The 13,041-nt window shown below is 47.2% G+C and overlaps 1 protein-coding gene across 12 annotated transcripts in view; it reads left to right on the top strand.

Moving 5' to 3' along the window:
* Positions 1-13,041, top strand: part of LOC139748602 (TOX high mobility group box family member 4-B-like) — an 844,810-nt gene that overhangs the window by 312,234 nt on the left and 519,535 nt on the right. For 4 of the 12 annotated variants that reach the window (XM_071661725.1, XM_071661723.1, XM_071661737.1 and 1 more), the window contains exon 1: positions 8,584-9,230. The exons of 5 other annotated variants lie outside the window; for them this stretch is intronic. In XM_071661725.1, the coding sequence (XP_071517826.1) occupies positions 9,141-9,230 (90 nt within the window). In that variant the 5' untranslated portion in view covers positions 8,584-9,140. Of the gene's footprint in view, positions 1-8,583; positions 9,231-13,041 lie in introns of those variants that run through there. 3 more of the 12 variants (XM_071661738.1, XM_071661724.1, XM_071661722.1) reach the window with 1 other exon arrangement.

Below are 13,041 nucleotides of genomic sequence, written 5' to 3'. Positions count from 1 at the left end.
CCAGGGATTCGAACCTTGGGTACTTCAGCTTCCCAGAAGAGTTTCTCGTGATTTAGAAAAAAAAAAAAAAAAGGGGATCCTGGGGCAGTTTGCTTGTCCCTAACGAAGGGTCTGAGGGATTCGAACCCTTACCACCCCCACGTACAAACTTGTTCATCGCATTGTAGGCAGGATGTGGACTTAGAAAACGGGGAGCAGAGGAGTGTTTCAAGATGGTTTTTTTTTTTTTTTCTTTAAGAAAACGTAGGAATTCACCTTTAGTTTTCCTGGGTGAGGATGTATGTTAGCAAGCGTTTGATGCCTGGCTCTCCACGTCTCTGGCCGTCGACCACCAAGGAGTTGATGGTCAGGGGTCTCATGGGCGGGGGAGGGAGGAAGGAGGTGAGGTAATACGCCGAGGGGCATTGTAACTGAAGGTTCAGAAGGCTAGGGAAACTGTAGGATGCAGGGATGTAGGGAGGCAGGATACAAAGAAGCAGGGTGTGAAACTGTAGGATACAGAGGCAGGATACAGAGAAGCAGGGTGTGAAACTGTAGGATACAGAGAGGCAGGGATGTGGGAGGCAGGATACAGAGAAGCAGGGTGTGAAACTGAAGAATACAGAGAAGCAGGGTGTGAAACTGTAGGATACAGAGAGGCAGGGATGTAGGGAGGCAGGATACAGAGACGCAGGGTGTGAAAATGTAGGATACAGAGAGGTAGGGATGTAGGGAGGCAGGATACAGATAAGCAGGGTGTGAAACTGCAGGATACAGAGAAGCAGGGTGTGAAACTGTAGGATACAGAGAAGCAGGGTGTGAAACTGTAGGATGCAGAGAAGCAGGTCGTGAAACTTTAGGATACAGAGAAGCAGGGTGTGAAACTGTAGGATGCAGAGAAGCAGGTCGTGAAACTGTAGGATACAGAGAAGCAGGTTGTGAAACTGTAGGATACAGAGAAGCAGGTCGTGAAACTGTAGGATACAGAGAAGCAGGTTGTGAAACTGTAGGATACAGAGAAGCAGGTCGTGAAACTGTAGGATACAGAGAAGCAGGTTGTGAAACTGTAGGATACAGAGAAGCAGGTTGTGAAACTGTAGGATACAGAGAAGCAAGTCGTGAAACTGTAGGATACAGAGAAGCAGGTTGTGAAACTGTAGGATACAGAGAAGCAGGTCGTGAAACTGTAGGATACAGAGAGGGAAGATACAGAGAAGCAGGATACAAAGAGGCAGGCTACGTAGTCATGCCCACTGGGGTCTGGCGAGGTGGGATACGTGTCCTGGGGATGCGTCGGGGGATCGTGGATACCGTTGCTCATCCCTTACATGAACTCGCTGTTCGTCCGGCTGGTGCAAAAGTCTCGAATAAATCCGATGTTTTGCATTACACAAAAAAAAAAAAAATGAAAAATCCAGGTCTCGAGAAGTCGCGAAAATGGCTCGAAAGAAGGGGAAGATGGCCCTGAAATTGTTCCTTGTTGTTCATCATGTTTGACCTTGGGGGGGAACTGAAAGAAAAAGAAAATGGTCCGTTATGAAAAATATTTCTTGAATTTCAGTATACTTTGCGATTGGCATTTCACCATTAGGTGTTACCGTATCTTCCTCGTTCAAGAAAACGTATTTGGCCAAGCTTCATGGATTCCCCACGTACAGACACTCACACACACACACACACACAAGCATGATATACCGCCAGTTTCCTCTGCGAAGGCTCGCAGACTAGCAAACCATTTCTTCTTTCACTTTATGACCTCAGCTGATTTGGCCAGAACGAGTTTCATCCGCCGTGGAGGCTCGCGGGCTAGCCATCTTGTTCCATCGGCCCTGATGAAAATACGGCGGTTGGAACAAACGAGTCTCGTTGTAGGCGAACGCTTTAAGCGGATGCCAGAGTAACAACGCATCCTCGACTAACTACTTAATGAACGGATTGGAAGAAACTTTTGTTGTTAATAAGTGGCAAAGTATTTCAAATAATGTTCAGATACTGGAAGTTCTCATTAAAGTGGTGGCCAGCTCTGATCATGGATATATATATATATATATATATATATATATATATATATATATATATATATATATATATATATATATATATATATTATCCCTGGGGATAGGGGAGAAAGAATACTTCCCATGTATTCCCTGCGTGTCGTAGAAGGCGACTAAAAGGGAAGGGAGCGGGGGGCTGGAAATCCTCCCCTCTCGTTTTTTTTTTTTCCCAAAGAAGGAACAGAGAAGGGGGCCAGATGAGGATATTCCCTCAAAGGCCCAGTCCTCTGTTCTTAACGCTACCTTGCTAATGCGGGAAATGGCGAATAGTATGAAAGAAAGAAAGATATATATATATATATATATATATATATATATATATATATATATATATATATATATATATATATATATATATATATATTTTCTTTTAAACTATTCGCCATTTCCCGCGTTAGCGAGGTAGCATTAAGAACAGAGGACTGGGCCTTTGAGGGAATACCCTCACCTGGCCCAATTCTCTGTTCCTTCTTTTGGAAAATTAAAAAAAAAAACGAGAGGGGAGGATTTCCAGCCCCCCGCTCCCTCCCCTTTTAGTCGCCTTCTACGACACGCAGGGAATACGTGGGAAGTATTCTTAATCCCCTATCCCCAGGGATAATATATATATATATATATATATATATATATATATATATATATATATATATATATATATATATATATATATATATATACCAAATGGCGTCCTAGCTTCGTCTCTTCGATGTATATCAACTGACTTATATTTCTCTCTTGTGTCTCCCCTGATGATGTGATTATTACACGAAAGTGCACTTGGGAACTTTTCGTGTTTCATTTTCCCCGTGGACTCATAGGAATATATATATATATATATATATATATATATATATATATATATATATATATATATATATATATATATGTAAGATTCTTGAGAAATTGATAATGCTTGCGTTACATGTGTATGGTGAGCTCTCGCGGGCCTGAAATGTTTTGAAGAGGGTGTGAAATTTAATCTTTTTTTCTTTCTTTCTTTCTTTCTTTCTTTGTAATATTCATGGTGTGTTTCCTCACGTTAAACCTTACGGTGGTTTGGGAGGTCTTCTACCACCCCCCCTCCCCCCATCTCAGGTGGGTCTGTGCCCTGGCCTACTCTAGGGTCTGAAATTAAGCTACTCCTAAAACTGTATCCGGTCACGTTGTTAAGAGGCCGGCGGCCTGTAGACGAAATTGTTCTGGCATCGCCCAGTGCACGGCTGCTCAACTCCCTTTTTGCCCTACTAACATGTCGATCCCAATAATCATTTTTCTCTCCATCTTGAAGATGTCCTGTAAATTCATACCATGGGGGTTGTATTTACTTAAGGAAAACGATTAAAGTAGAGAGAACTGTCTTCAATTCTAACTGTCCCCCTCCCCGCCATTGCCAGTGTAAGAAACAGCTTAAGTTATAATTAGTCATAGTTATCAAAGGTCTTCGGTTCAAAGAGTCTCCATCTTGGTTCATTCCTTGTCTCCAGTCATAACGTATCCGTTAAGGTTCGGGATTGGTAGCGACAGTGTCTTGTTGAAGATGTCGTCGTCAGCTAACAACCGTCTCCAGTAATAACTATCAGTCAGCTAACAACCATCTCTAGTAGTAACAGTCAGTCAACTAACAACCATCTCCAGTAGTGACTATCAGTCAACTAACTACCATCACACAGTAGTAACAGTCAGTCATTTAACAACCGTCTCTAACAGTAACTATCAGTCACTTAACGACCATCTCCAGTAGTAACGACCACTCTTCTAACGACCATCTCTAGTAGTAACGACCACTCTTCTAACGACCGTCTCCAGTAGTAACGACCACTCTTCTAACGACTATCTCCAGTAGTATCTATCAGTCAACTAACAACCACCTCCAGTAGTAACTACCAGTCACCTAACGACCATATGGCTCTAGTAGAAAGGACCAGTCATCCACCGAGCATCTCTCGTCGTAACAGTCGTCAGTCAGCAAGCGGACGATATCTTGCCTTCGTCGTCGTCGCTGTGCACCAGCCAGGTGAAGAGCAGTAAGCCAACCCCTGGTCGGTGGTAGGCAGCCAGCCACGACTCTTTAGGACCCGTCTCACGGCCGCTGTTGAAACAGTTGGGGAACAAAGCTTAGGGAGTCGTGACCAGAAGTGAAAAAAAAAAAGAAGTGTTTCACCAACTTCCTCTCCGGGCGAAGCTAAAAACTAGTTAATTGAGCAGGCTCCTCGTTGCAAGTGAATTATGCCCGTGTTAAGGTGGCTCCTCCTCCAGGGGGTGCTCAAGGTAGCTAGAGCTGCCAAAGGGGTGGTGGAGGAAGGAACCCTTGATGTGGCTTCTCCTGCTGGTGGTGAGGAGGAGGAGGTGTGGTTTGGAGTTGGTTTTAAGGGGCCCTGATATGACCTCTGGAAAAAAGGGTGGGGGGGGGGTATGTATTGGCTTTAAGGGATCCTGGTGTGGCGTCTGGAGGGGGATAGTTTTAAGGGAGGTTTTTGGTGTGGCGTCTCGAGGGGGATAGTTTTAAGGGATCCTGGTGTGGCGTCTGGAGTGGGAAAGTTTTAAGGGAGGTTTTTGGTGTGGCGTCTGGAGGGGGATAGTTTTAAGGGATTCTGGTGTCGTGTCTGGAGGGGATAGTTTTAAGGGAGGTGTTTGGTGTGGTCTCTCCTGAGGGAAGGTTTGGAATTGGCTTTAAGGAGGCGTTTAAGGCTGTCGCTGCAGGGGATTGCAGGGTTGGTTTTAAGGGGGTGTTTAAGTGGGTGTTCAAAGTAGGTTGTAAAGGGTGTTTAAGTCACCTCACGCAGGGAGGTGTTGAGGAACGATGGATGGTTTCCCGTGGGGGGTGTGCGTTGGGGAGGAGGGAGTTCTTGATTTAGGTTACCTGGGACGTGGAAGAATCTCTCTTGTAGGGCATACTCAGAGCTAGGCTGTCATGGGCGCTGGAGCGGGTCTCCCAGGGAACGCTAATGCTAGGTTTTAAGGAGAGTTGAGGTAGCTTTCCCAGAGAATACCATAGCTAGGTTTGAAGGGACGTTGGCCTATATAGTTGATCGTGAGAGTGCTCGGGGTGGGTTTTGAGAGGTGAAGTACCACCTGGAGGTAGGGGTTAGGAAGAGGTGGGTTCGCAAGGGTGTTTAGAGATCCCTCACTCATACGAAGAGGGAGGAGGGTCAGAGGTTGGGTTTTTTTTTTAAGAAGCGCCGAGTCGTACGCTCCTGGGAGGTGCTTGACGTAGGATCGTAGGGTTGTATAAGTGACGTCCTTTCGGGTGATGATGAAGAGTTACAAGGAGTGGTGGGATAATGATACTGGAGCTGGGGATATATGTTCCAAGTTAGTTTTAAGAGGTGTTCGTGTGACCCTTCCCCCCTAGGTTGCTCAGTGTCGGGGTTTAAGAGGAGGTTGATAGTGAAGGACGGGGGTTAGGTCTGGGGGGGGTTTATTGGTTGAGGAAGATGGGTCGACTCAATGATGTTAGGGTGGCTGAAGACTTTGTTGCCACGGTGTAGAGGAGAGATTTTAACGGGCTTCGAACTGTGTTATATCCGACTCGGGAATGGAGGCTTGAGTTCCTGGGGACCTGATTGGAAAACACAGCCTCGTACCTAAACACAAGAGCCGCGTGTCTTCGAGTGTAGACGCTATCGTGTCTCGGGCTCGGCTGCCTCCATGTCGTGTGTAGACGTCTTCTGTGTCTTGGTTGTAGGGGCGTGGACTGTAGCATGCCTAATGAATGCTAGTATACCTAGGTATTCACGTATGTGAGCGAGGATATGTCCCATGTCTGGGTGCGTGTGTGGACATGCCTGCCTGCGTGTGGGTGGGGCCATGTCTTGAACGCAAGTATGCGTATGTCTGGACCAGGACAGACATACCTCTGTCTGTCTGAACTTGGTTTACACCTGTGTCTGCTAAGGAACGCCACCAAAACTGAGGTCAGGTGGTTTTGATTGACTCTCTCCCACATCCATGTTTTTTCTCCTTAACACCCAAGGGCATCTACATGACTTGAACCTCTTAAGGGGTTCGCTGGGATGAATGAAATGACCGTGTCGGGTTGCGTGCGTTTTGCATTCCTGTGGTGTAGGATATGTGACAAATACCAGCTTAACTGTAATGGTGTCGGTTAGTGGAATGTGGCATGAAACGTCGAATCATATAGAAGCATTATGGCCTTTGTGTCGAGCAGTGGGATCCATGCGTCGAATCTGGCAGTTTTATCTTCATGTCGAGTTTGGCAGTCTGGTCTTCTTGATGGTGAATTCAATAGAATGACCCCTTCCTTCCTCTCCCCCCACCGCCTTCAGGTCGAATATATTAGCAGTTTGAACCACTATACCGTCTGCAGCAGTTTGACTTCTTAGACGTCGAATCGGGCAGTTTAAACTTTAAACATCACTTTTAATGTCATTTCGGTATTTGGATTCCACCCTGTGTTACCGGTATCAGTGTCCAAGGTTGGCCTTTCCAACCTTGAGGCCCTTCTGGTGAGTCAGGTGGCCTTGGTTGAACAGCCTCGTGTTCCTTGGTTCAACAGTCTTGTTGCCCTTGGTTCACCAGCCTCATGGCCCTTGGTTCAACAGTTTTGTTGCCCTTGGTTCAACAGCCTCATGTCCCTTGGTTCAACAGTCTTGTTGCCCTTGGTTCAATAGCCTCATGTCCCTTGGTTCAACAGCCTCATGTTCCTTGGTTCAACATTCTTGTTGCCCTTGGTTCAACAGCCTCATGGCCCTTGGTTCAGCAGCCTTATGGCCTTTGGTTCAACAGTCTTGTTGCCCTTGGTTTAGCAGCCTCGTGGCCTTTGGTTCAGCAGTCTTGCCCTTGGTTCAAGTCTTGTTGCCCATGGTTCAACAGTCTTGCTGCCCTTGGTTCAGCAGCCTCATGGCCTTGGTTCAACAGTCTTGCCCTTGGTTCAGCAGCCTTATGGCCCTTGGTTCACGTCTTGTTGCCCTTGGTTCAGCAGCCTCATGTTCCTTGATTCAAGTCATGTTGCCCTTGGTTCAAGTCTTGTTGTCCTTGGTTCAGCAGCCTCATGACCCTTGGTTCAACGATCTTGTTTTCCTTGGTTCAAGAGCCTCATGGCCCTTGGGTCAACATTCTTTTTGTCCTTGGTTCAGCAGCCTCATGGCCCTTGGTTCAACATTCTTGCCCTTGGTTAAGCAGCCTCATGGGCCTTTGTTCAACATTCTTGTTGCCCTTGGTTCGGCAGCCTCATGGTCCTTGATTCAACAGTCTTGTTGCCCTTGGTTCAGCAGCCTCATGCCCCTTGATTCAACAGTCTTGTTGCCCTTGGTTAAGCAGCCTCATGGTCCTTGGTTCAGCAGTCTTGTTGCCCTTAGTTCAGCAGCCTCATGGCCCTTGGTTCAACAGTCTTGTTGCCCTTGGTTCGGCAGCCTTATGGCCCTTGGTTCAACAGTCTTGTTGCCCTTGGTTCGGCACCCCTCATGGCCCTTGATTCAGGTCTTGTTGCCCTTGGTTCTGCAGCCTCATGGCCCTTGGTTCAACATTCTTGTTGCCCTTAGTCCAGAAGCTTCATGGCCCTTGGTTCAACAGTCTTGTTACCCTTAGTTCAGCAGCCTCATGGCCCTTGGTTCAACAGTCTTGTCGCCCTTGATCCAACAATCTAGTTGCCCATGTTTCATGAATGTAATAGATGCAGCGATAGATGTCTGCAGGAGTTAAGAGAATGAATCCTTTGAAAAATTCACATCGCTGGACTCACAGTTCGATAAGCTCTGTATTCTAAGAATCCCCCCCCCCTCTCTCTCTCTCTCTCTCTCTCTCTCTCTCTCTCTCTCTCTCTCTCTCTCTCTCAGGTTGGAAATGGCAAGACACTGAGCATTCGATGCCTTCCCTTACGTACGTTTTATATATTTTGGGTGAAAGCTAGCGAGCTGGTCTCCGCCATCAGGTCCCGCTCATTTTAACTCCCCACTTCCCTCCTCGTCTCGTGACTGCGTCGTACATTTACATTCGTAGGTTACATCAAGAATAATGGATGATCAATAGAACATCGGAAAAAAAAAAAGAAGTTAAGGACTTGGTTCGCCTTCGAAATACCAGCGTCTCTAATTTTACCCCTGGGGTATAAATAACTGCAGTTTTAGCTTTTAGCGATGAATGATACAAGGTGGCCGAAGGGAGGCGAAGCGAAAGGCCCAGGCGGGTGTAGGTAGGGTGTCACGCGGGTGGCAGTACAAGCCACACTCCCGCCGCCCACGCTGAGCGTCGACACCTGGGGACTGATCACACCAACACACCGCTGCCACCATTTAAAACCTACGGGATAACTGTGCTACATTTCGCGGTAAATCTCAGCCCCTCCGCACGTGCTACCATATTTTTTTGTGTTGCCAGTATAAAATTTAGGGGTTTGAGCTAGGGTTTTCTGGGGGAAACCATGGCATGGGTGTAATACCAAGGTTGTAATGGTGATTATAAACCTACCTGGGGGAGTGTGGAACAGCTGGAAGAGGCAAGTGTCCCGTTGGAAGAGTGCCGGGGTGGATAATGCGCGAAGTGGCAACCCAAGCCTGCGCGGGCCGAGTGAGCCAAGCGAAGGGCTGGCAAGTCATTGGCTCGGCGACCGCGGGGAGGGACGGTGCTGTCAGTGTGGCGCTGGACTCTGTACACACGTGATGAACTTTACCAAGTGTTTCCCAGTTAACAGTGAAAGTAAAGTAGTTTTGTGTACCAAAGAACGGCTAGTTTAAAGATGAATGTGACGGATTGATTCTGGCGAAGGATTTTTTTTGTTAGAATTGTGGGTGAGGAGGATTTGTGAGAGGGGAACCTGGGGCCCAAAGATGCAGTTGGGATTGCTGGTGTATTTTCCCAAGTAACAGTTGATGCCGAACAAATCGAAAGCAGTGCAATAGTTGCCAGGTCGCTTGTGAAAACGGCAGAGTTATCAAATATTGATTTCTAGCTGAGCAGAGAGAGGGAGAGGGAGAGAGAGAGATAGAGAGAGAGAGAGAGGAACCAGACCAGACCTCTCACGAGAACCTAGCCAGTTGAATCTCCCGACCAGTGATCGAAAAGGTAAACAAAATCCAGCGATCAAAGTTACTGTATCCTCTTTGATCAAAGGTAGTGAAGCAGTGGAGCGGAAAATTCCTAGTCAGCATGTCTGCTATGTCACAGATTATGGACGCAACCTACTGCATTGGAGGTGATATGGATTTTGGACGCATGTTTGATCAGTATCTTCATAAGGTAAGTACATACGTGCTGTTGTTTTTTTATGAGTGTACCGAACATTAGATCTGATATATGTATATATATATATATATATATATATATATATATATATATATATATATATATATATATACCAGAGGAAAGCCCTTGGGGAAAGATTCTGGGCACGCGTTCTCTCGTGTGGGAACGTCCGTGCGCCAGAGGCCTGACCCCCTTATAGGTCTTTGGGGAATTACGGACATTTAGTTAGTATCTCCCAGCTTCAGGAGCAGGCTAGGCGATACGTTTTGAAAACATGGAAGTGACAGAAACATTTTAAGAATCATTTCTGGGGCATCGGAGACGCCGACAAGAGCAGACGGGGGGGGTTTTGCAGGCGTGTGGTGGTGGTGTGCGCCGTCTTGCCCTGTGGTGGGAACATAGTTATGTAGGGGACGTCTGACCCCAGCCACCCCTTTAGCTCCAGTGTAAACCCTCCCTAACTCTCTTCCCCACCGTCCCAAATGTCCCCCAAGAGTGGAGGGGGACTCCCAGCGCGGGCAAGGAGAGGAGAGGAGTCGGGTGGGATGGGGGGAGAAGGGGAGGGGAGGGAGTGGGGGGGTATAGGCGAGATGGGAGGGGGAGGGAGTGTGGGACCGTCCCGGGCCCCGCTGTCAGCCTTACTTGATATCCCGACGTCTCGTGTGTTCGCCGGAACGAAGATAGAGTGGTGAGAAGTTTTGCCGGTCTTTATTTTTGTGGTACAGTTATTTCGCATAGATTTAACACGGGGAGTGTTTCACGATCATCTATCAGTGGTCTTTATTTATTTCTTATTTTTCCCCCCCACCATAGCGGTGCTGGGTGTGTAGGATGGTTTAGATGTGAAGCGAGTTAAAAGATGTTTTATACGAGGACGTTGCGTTGTGTGTTTTAACGTCTAATAGCCCCCTTGTTGATATAGCAACGCCCTAGTCAGCACCCGCCGTGAAGACATCTCGTCTTACCTCTCGATACACAAGCCAAACACAAGGGACTGCGCTCATGCATTCCATTTTTTTATTCCTATTTTTTCCTTGTAGTATCATGTTACCGTGGAGGTGTTCTCGCCGGCCGTGAGCCCTTGCTCCACTCGGAGCTCGTTAGTTTGGTACTCTTGGTAGATTATGGATTTATTGAGATTCGTTTGTTATGCATCAACCCCCAGAGAGGAGGAGAGGGAGGAGGAGGAGGAGGCGAGTGGGGGGGAGAAGCGAAGCAGCTGGAGTGGATGGGCAGGACGGGTTTGTATCCTAGGAGACACTATCATATTTTTTTTTCTCCTCCTCTCCCTCACCTCTCCCACCTACCCCTTCCCTTTCTCGTCCCCGGGGCTAGGCCTATAACCTAGTTCCATGTCAGCGTCTGCAATAACGGTCGAACCTGAAAAATAGTTTTTTTTTTAAAACGCCCGTTTTAAAATAAAATGAATGTAGATTATACATGTAATTATATATATATATATATATATATATATATATATATATATATATATATATATATATATATATATATATAAGGCAGAGGGTATATTACTCATTTTGAAAGTCATAATGAAGATGATATGTTTCGGCTTTCATGGAAGATAAGAACGAGGCTAGAAACCCTGTCGGCCATTGAGATGTTCTATTCATTCTATTTTACCCGGGGTGTGCGTCTCACGTCGTCTCACGTCGGGAGCGCATATACCATCTGGCTAAGGAAACCGCGATACCATGTTGGGGTTCCCCCCGCGCTAGGCCTTGGTTGGAATCAGTTGGCAGAGCGAGCTTAGGCCGGTGAAAATGAAATCTATCTACCCGAGGTGTGTATAGGGTTACGCGGTCAGCTCTGGCGAAAGAGGTCGAAAATTAGGCCTCCAAGCCTCTCCATGAAGTACCTACCACACGGGTATGCTTGTGTTGGAGTCAGTCGCTAAACTTTGTGTGTGTGTTGTGTGTGTGGTATTTTTCAAGTGTGAAAAATGCTGGAATATTCTTACGTGTCTACATGTTAGCAGCCTGTAGGTACCGCACGAAATGTGTGAATATTAATTAATTAGAAACAGCCTCTCCCCCTCAGGGAGCGGCAGATGTGTACAGAATCCAGCTTATGTAATTGTCGGTATTAACATTACTGCTCCTCGGCTGTAGCCTTTCGTTTTTGTTTTCTCTTCACCCAGTTCTTGTTTTAATGAATTGTTTAATCGACTTTGCGTAGTCGTTTATGAAAACTAGTTTTTTTTGTCTTTTACTGAAGGATTTGATAAATACAGCACGCTAACATCATACTGAGGTTGAAATTTGTGACTTCGAACCAACATTCAGTTGTGTACTTTTCCCGCCCATATTTTTTACGTGAAAGTGATGCATTTATCTTGTCTTCTGGTGTGTCAAGAATTATAGTGGAATTAATGAGCCCACTTTAAGAGGAGAGTAACGAGAAAAGAACGTAGTTACGCCCGGGTGATTACTCTCTCTCTCTCTCTCTCTCTCTCTCTCTCTCTCTCTCTCTCTCTCTCTCTCTCTCTCTCTCTTTTGACCCAGATTCAGGTAATTTTTGGTAGCTCTCTTGGTTCGTTAAGCGATGTTAACTATTTTAAGTATTTACACACCCCGTTGTCAACTTAACGCTCGGTAATTCACTTTGAAGGCGCCCCCATGTCTTCAGGGCTTTGGGAGGGACGTAGTTCCCTCCCATGTCCTCAGCCCCTTGAGGACCTGAAGTGTTGAGCATCTGGCGGGAGAAGACTCCTTAAGCGGCGGGGGCGACATAACTTGGCCGGCGGCGGTGGCGTCGTGGGAGCGAGCGGCAGGCAGGCAGGCTGGCTGGCTGGCTGGATGAGGCTGTACGTGGCCTCGGTCCTGAGCCATCGCGCCGGCGGGGCTCCTGAGAGTACAAGCACCACGTGTTGTCCCACACGTTCCTCCGCTGGAGGGGTCCTGTCCTAAGGGCGTGTCCCACAGAGGGAGGGCGGCCACCAGAGACTTCTTGTGAATGAAGGAGGCGATGGGAAAGGCAGTGGCTTCTCCGTTCGAGTTTTTTTTTGGCCGGGGTGGAGGGAAGGAGGCGATCTCAGACGTTGCCCGTGAGCGAGGGAGGAGGAAATATGCAAGTCTTCGGATTGTGTGTCGTCGCATTTGCCTCGTACATTTCGGGGTCGGCCGGAAGGCTTTGGTATCATTAGTTTCAAATGACCGGAACATCTCGTTTGGGCCTACTAGCTGTTTTTGCGCCTGTGTCTTGCCGAGAATCCGTTTACGGTGCTGGTGGGAGGAGGTGTGTGAGGAACGCGCTGGTTGGGTAACTCCATCAGCGGCGCCATTATCGTTAGGTGGCGGCGTGAGGCGTGTACGACAAGGCCCGGAGTCAGAGGGTTCCGGGCCGGGCCTGCTGGCCTGGCCTGGCCGGACGCGTCCCTCCCTCAGCACATGTTTCTCCTCCCCATACAATCGGAAGAAGACAAGAACCCTTGTTTTTTTGTGTTTGTGGTTTTCTTTACCTCACACCTTGATGAATAAAGTAGTTTAATTATCGTCTGATAACGGTAATTGTATAAGATCATATTTAGAGTGATGGCGGCGGTTATGGCCGGTGTGCTTTTAAGTGATTGGGAATGGCTTTTGAAACTGCCGTGGATTAATGTTTGCTTGATGTGGACGTCGGCAGTGTGACCGTGTGAGTCAATTTAGAGAAACTTCTTTCCGGTACGAGGAGTCCGGTAAGCGTTGATTTCTCTTTTGAACGCAGAATTGCCACTTTTGAAGGAACGGATGGGGCGCGTTCACCTCTTCTGTCTACACAGTAGTGTTGGATTATCCGGTTAACT

This window comes from Panulirus ornatus, chromosome 5 (assembly GCF_036320965.1).
Source record: "Panulirus ornatus isolate Po-2019 chromosome 5, ASM3632096v1, whole genome shotgun sequence".
In the NCBI taxonomy this organism is placed as follows: domain Eukaryota; kingdom Metazoa; phylum Arthropoda; class Malacostraca; order Decapoda; family Palinuridae; genus Panulirus; species Panulirus ornatus.
This window is presented reverse-complemented; position numbering and strand designations above follow the sequence as displayed.